At 46.0% G+C, this 6,000-nt stretch overlaps 1 protein-coding gene across 5 annotated transcripts in view; it reads left to right on the top strand.

Annotated features, from left to right (window-relative positions):
- Positions 1-330: 330 nt before the first annotated feature.
- EEFSEC (eukaryotic elongation factor, selenocysteine-tRNA specific) overlaps positions 331-6,000 on the top strand; it is a 260,797-nt gene continuing 255,127 nt past the window's right edge. For 4 of the 5 annotated variants that reach the window (XM_054551284.2, XM_002813162.4, XM_054551283.2 and 1 more), the window contains exon 1: positions 331-1,300. In XM_054551284.2, coding sequence (XP_054407259.2) covers positions 985-1,300 — 316 coding nt within the window. In that variant the 5' untranslated portion in view covers positions 331-984. Of the gene's footprint in view, positions 1,301-2,985; positions 3,220-6,000 lie in introns of those variants that run through there. The other variant, XM_063721707.1, reaches the window with a different exon arrangement.

Here is a 6,000-nt window from a genome sequence, read left to right as displayed (position 1 = left end):
TTAGGTAGCTGTCGATCCTCCCTCTCCCGCTCCTTTTTATCTCAGCTTTTATTTTCCCTAGGAGACTTCTCGCTCTCTGAAATGGTCTGGTTCAGGCTGTATTGTTTGACTTAGCCCTCACCCCCAGAATGTAATGTTAGCGGGCACTGTAGCCCAGCGGTACCCACCAGGCACTTGGTAAGAGCTTGCTGAAATGCATGAATGACTGGAAGTGTGTTCGGAGTTGGTTTCTTCCAGTGGGTTCCTAGTCTCGCTGACTTCAAGAATGGAGCTGCGGACCTTCGCCGTGAGTGTTAAAGCTCTTAAAGATGGCACAGATCCAAAGAGTGAGCAACAGCAAGATTTATTGTGAAGAGCAAAAAGCTTCTGCCGTGCAAAAGGGCACCCAAGAGGGTTGCCGCTGCTGGCGGGGGTGGCCAGCTTTTATTCCCTTATTTGCCGCCCCCCTACCCCCCCGCTCCCCCCGCCCCATGTTCCGTTTTTGTCCTATCAGAGCGCCCTTTTTTCAATCCTCCCTGCGATTGGCTTCTTTTAGGATCCTGCTGATTGATGCATTTTACAGGGCGGTGATTGGTGCATGTTACAGAGCACTGATTGGTGCGTTTTACAGAGCGCTGATTGGTGCATTTTACAATCCCTTGCTAGCTACAGAAAAGTTCTCCAAGTCTCCACTCACCCAGGATGTCCAAATGGCTTCACTTCTCAGACGAATCCCTCGATCTCGGGCTCCTAGAGGCTTCAGGCAGGAGCCACGTGAGAGAGAAACCCAGCCTGCGGTGACCTCCCGTTCCTAGACCACCCACCCGGAGCACAGCGCTAGGCTGTGCCCGTGAGCCTCGGTAGGGCGGAAGCTTCCGGGCCGGAACGGGTGTGCACGGTGCGCCGGTTACGGGGGGGCAACTTAACGGGCCGGACCGCGGCGACTACCGAGGGAGGTGAGGGGCGGGCCGGGCGGGCGTCCGAGGCGGCGGCGGCGGCGGCGGCATGGCAGGGCGGCGGGTGAACGTGAACGTGGGCGTGCTGGGTCACATCGACAGCGGCAAGACGGCGCTGGCGCGGGCGCTAAGCACCACAGCCTCCACCGCCGCCTTTGACAAGCAGCCGCAGAGCCGCGAGCGCGGCATCACGCTCGATCTGGGCTTCTCGTGCTTCTCGGTGCCGCTGCCCGCGCGCCTGCGGTCGTCTTTGCCCGAGTTCCAGGCAGCGCCCGAGGCCGAGCCCGAGCCCGGCGAGCCACTGCTTCAGGTCACGCTGGTCGACTGCCCCGGGCACGCCTCCCTCATCCGGACCATCATCGGCGGTGAGCGCGGGCCGGGGCGGGAGCCGGGCTCAGGGACGCGGGCGGAGCGGCCGGGCCCCCTGTCCGAATTCGCTCAAGCCTTTGCCGGGACGGGAAATTGCCCCACCTCATTGGTGGGGCTCCTGAGGCCCCAAGAGGCGACGTGACTTGCCCAGGGCCCCCCAGCAAGCGAGCGGAGGCTTTGAGATTCCGCTTTTCCCATCCAGCACAACCGAGCTGCAAGGTGCCTTCCTTAAAAAAAAAATCAAAAAATCCCTACCAAATGTGTTTATAATACATGGTCAAGTAAAGAAAACTCAAAATAAGAAAACTCAAAAGCCACAAAAAGGGTATACATACAAAGGCTGTCTCCATTCACCTGTCATTTGGTCTCCTGGTTCCCGTTCCTAGAGCCAACCGCTGTTACCAGTTTTTCTGTCTCATTTCAGAAAGGCTCCACGTCAATACAAGCATATCTGTGTGTATGTATAAATCCCTCTTTCCCTCTTCCTTTTAGACATGATTTCACTCAACGTTGTGTCTGGAGAGTGCCCCATATCTGTACACATAAAGCTACATCATTCTTTTTAAAGCTCACATAGGATTCAATTGCACACTTGTACCAACATTTTCATTTTCTTTTCTTTTTTTTTTTTTCTTTTTGAGACAGAGTCTTGTTCTGTCGCCCAGCCTGGAGTGCAGTGGCACTATCTTGGCTCACTGCAACTTCCGCCTCCCGGGTTCAAGCGATTGTCCTGCCTCAGCCTCCTGAGTAGCTGGGATTACAGGCGTGCGCCACCACGCCCGGCTAATTTTTTTTGTATTTTTAGTAGAGACGGGTTTCACCACGTTGGTCAGGCTGGTCTCAAACTCCTGACTTCATGACCCGCCTGCCTTGGCCTCCCAAAGTCCTGGGATTACAGGCGTGAGCCACCACGTCCGGCCTGTACCAACATTTTCTAAACAAATCTTTTGATGATGGACGTTTATGCTGTTTCCAGTATTTGCAAACCATTTTGCAGTGAATATTCTAGAACGGAAGTCTTTGGTGTGTTCGTATATATGTAGGATAATAGAACTAACTGGCTGGGGCAAGGGGCATGTGTGTTTTCGGTCGTGGTAGGTACTGCCAAAATGCCCCACGAAGAGGTACCGTTAATTTTTAATTAGACATGTAATACATGAATACATGCTACTTGTGAAGAAATAGAACATCACAAATAAGACAAACATTCTCTTACCCACTCCTCTGTCGTAAATTCTGTACCCCTCCTATCTCTGCAAATGAAAAGACCACTGTTTTTTTTTTTTTTTTTTTTTTTTTTTCTGAGATGGAGTCTCGCTCTTTTACCAGGCTGGACTGGAGTGCAGTGGTGCAATCTCGGCTCACTGCAACCTCTGCCTCCCAGGTTCAAGCGATTCTCCTGCCTCAGCCTCCCAAATAGCTGGGACTACAGGTGCACATCACCACACTTGGCTAATTTTTATATTTTTAGTAGACATGGGGTTTCACCATATTGGCCAGGATGGTCTTGATCTCGACCTTGTGATCCCCCTGCCTCGGCCTCCCAAAGTGCTGGGATTACAGGCGTGAGCCACTGTGCCTGGCTGAAAAGACCATTATTATACCTTTGTGGATTACTTTTCCAAACCCACTTAACTCCACTTAAATATATGGATAGAGCTTTAAAACATGTTTTGTTTTTAGAAAAAATGATACAATAATATAAACACATGGTCTAAAAGGGTATATAGCTAAAGAAGTATACTTCTCACTGCTGACCCCAGTACCTGATTACCTTTCTGTTCCCATTTTCTTGTGTTTCCTTCCAGCAATATTCTGTATGCCACACATGGGAATATATATTGGGCAGATGATAATTGGCTTGATGGCAGATGGCCTCATTGGTCACTGGGCATTCTGGGTCCCAGCTATAATGGTGAGCTTATTAAGTACAGTACTTCATCTTTGTTACCTCCCAACTGTTTCATGTTACAGGCAGTCTGAGATCATTTCCCCATTTTACAGTAGAGGAAATAGAAGTTTGAAGAGGTGAAGGGACTTGCCCAGGGTCACACTGTCTAAAGTCTTCTCCTCAATCCATGTTTCAGTAAGGTGAATTTCAAGGGGCACACAATTCTCTACCCATTCCTCCCCGCCCTCTTATAACTGAATTCTGTTTGGTCACATCAAAATACATTTTAGAACATGGACTCTGAGCCAGTCCAGACTGGAGGTGGAAGGCAGAGGTTAAAAAATGAGACGGCGAGTTTTTAGTGTTTTCTAGTAAATAGGATAGATGAGTGGTGAAGGACATACTTTTGGAGTCAGACAAAACTGGGCTTGAAGCCTAGCTTTCTTTCTTCCTTAGCTGTGTGACGTTTGAACCTAATTCTGGACCTTGCTTCAACTGGAAGATAGTGGTAACCACACAACTATTTATTGGCTTGACTTTTCTTGTGTATTTGCTGCTTACCAGGCAAACCCTGCAAGGAGCATGGTGGTTACCATTTAATAGTTGAGAAAATTGGGACTTAGGGAGGCAGGTAGTTAGTGAAACAGTCCAGGTCTGCCTGACTCCAAAGCTGGAGTCCTTTGCATGCTTTCCCAGGTTACCGTATAGTTCCCCCATCCCCTTCCAACATACATGCATACCTCATGTTATTGTGCTTCACTTGATTGTACTTTGCAGATAGTGGTTTTTACAAATCGAAGGTTCAAGGCAACCCATCCAACAGCATGTGCTTACTTTTTATCTCTATGCCACATTTGGGTTATTCTTAACAATATTTCAAACTTTTCATCAAATATTAAGCATCAAACATTTCACTTCATTTCAAACACATATCATCTGTTAATGGTGATCTGGGATCAGTGATCTTTGACGTTACTATTGTAATTTTGAAATGTCACAAACAATGCTTATGTAAGGCAGCAAACTTAATAAATGTTGTGTGTGTTCTGACTGCTCTACCTACTGGCTTTTTCCCTGTCTGTCTCCCTCTCCTCAGGCCTCCCTATTCCCTGAGACACAACAATATTAAAATTCATCCACCTAATAGCCTTTATGCGTTCAAGGGAAAGGAAGAGTTGCAAGTCTCTCACTTTAAATCAAAAGTTAGAAATGATTAAGCTTAGTGATGAAGGCAATGTTGAAGGCTGAGATAGGCTGAAAACAAGGCCTCTTACATCAAACCAAACAGCCCAGTTTTGGATGCAAAGGAAAATTTCCTGAAGGAAATTAAAAGTGCTACTGTAGTGAACACACAGATGATAAGAAAGCAAGACAGCTTTATTGCTTTATAGAGAAAGTTTTAGTGGTCTGGATAGAAAATCAAACCAGCTACCACATTCCCTTAAGTTGAAGCCTAATCCAGAGCAAGGCCATAACTCTTCAATTCTGTGAAGGCTGAGAGAGATAAGGAAGCTGCAGAAGAAAAGTTTGAAGCTAGCAAAGGTTGGTTCATAAGGTTTGAGGAAAGAGGCCATCTCCAGAACATAAATGTACAAGATGAAGCAACAAGTGCTGATAGAGAAGCTGCAGCAAGTTATCCAGGAGATCTAGCTAAGATCATTGATGAAGGTGAGTACACTAAACAGATTTTCACTGTAGATGGAACAGCCTTATATGGAGAAGATGCTATGTAGGACTTTCATAGCTACAGAGAAGTCAATGACTGGGTACAAAGCTTCAAAGGACAGGTTGACTCTTGTTAGGGGCTAATGCAGCTGAAGCTGTTGCTCATTGACCATTCCAAAAATCCTAGGGCCCTTAAGAATTATGCTAAATCTACTCAGCCTGTGCTCTTGAAATGGCACAACACAGCCTGGATGACAGTACATCTGTTTATAGCATGTTTTACTGAATATTTTAAGCCCACTGTTGAGACCTACTGCTTAGAAAAAAGACTCCTTTCAAAATATTACTGATTGTTGATAATGCACCTGGTCACCTAATGGCTCTGATGGAGATGTACAAAGAGATTAATTTGTTATCATGCTTGCTAACACAGCATCCATTCTGCAGTGTATGGGTCAAGGAGTAATTTTGACTTTCAGGTCTTATTATTTAAGAAATATATTTCATAAGGCCATAGCTGCCCTAGATAGTGATTCCTCTGATGGATCTGGACAAAGTAAATTGAAAACCTTCTGGAAAGGATTTATCATTCTAGATGACATAAAGAACATTTGTGATTCATGGGAGGAGGTAAAAACATCAACATTAACAATAATTTGGAAGAAGTTGATTTCAACCCTCACGGATGACTGAAGGGTTCAAGACTTCAGTGGAGCAAGTCACTGCAGATGTGGTAGAAATAGCAAGAGAGAATGAGAAGTGGTGCCTGAGGATGTGACTGAATTGCTATAATCTCATGATCAATCTTGAGTGGATGAGGAGTTGCTTCTTGTGCATGAGCAAAGAAAGTAGTTTCTTAAGATGGAATCTACTCCTGGTGAAGATGCTGTAAACATTGTTGAAATGACAACAAAGGATTTAGAATATTACATAAACTTAGTTGATAAAGCAGTGGCAAGATTTGAGAGGATTGACTCCAGTTTTGAAAACAATTCTGTGAGTAAAATGCCATCAAACAGCTTCACATGCTACAGATAAATTTTTGTAAAAGGAAGAGTCACCTGATATGGCAAACTTCATTGTCTTATTTCAGTAGATTACCACAGTCACCCCAACCTTCATCAACCTTTGGCAACCATC

The sequence above is a fragment of the Pongo abelii genome, chromosome 2 (genome assembly GCF_028885655.2).
Source record: "Pongo abelii isolate AG06213 chromosome 2, NHGRI_mPonAbe1-v2.0_pri, whole genome shotgun sequence".
NCBI classification, from domain to species: Eukaryota; Metazoa; Chordata; class Mammalia; order Primates; family Hominidae; genus Pongo; species Pongo abelii.
The sequence above is the reverse complement of the archived record's forward strand: the minus strand, read 5'-3'. Positions and strand labels throughout refer to the sequence as shown.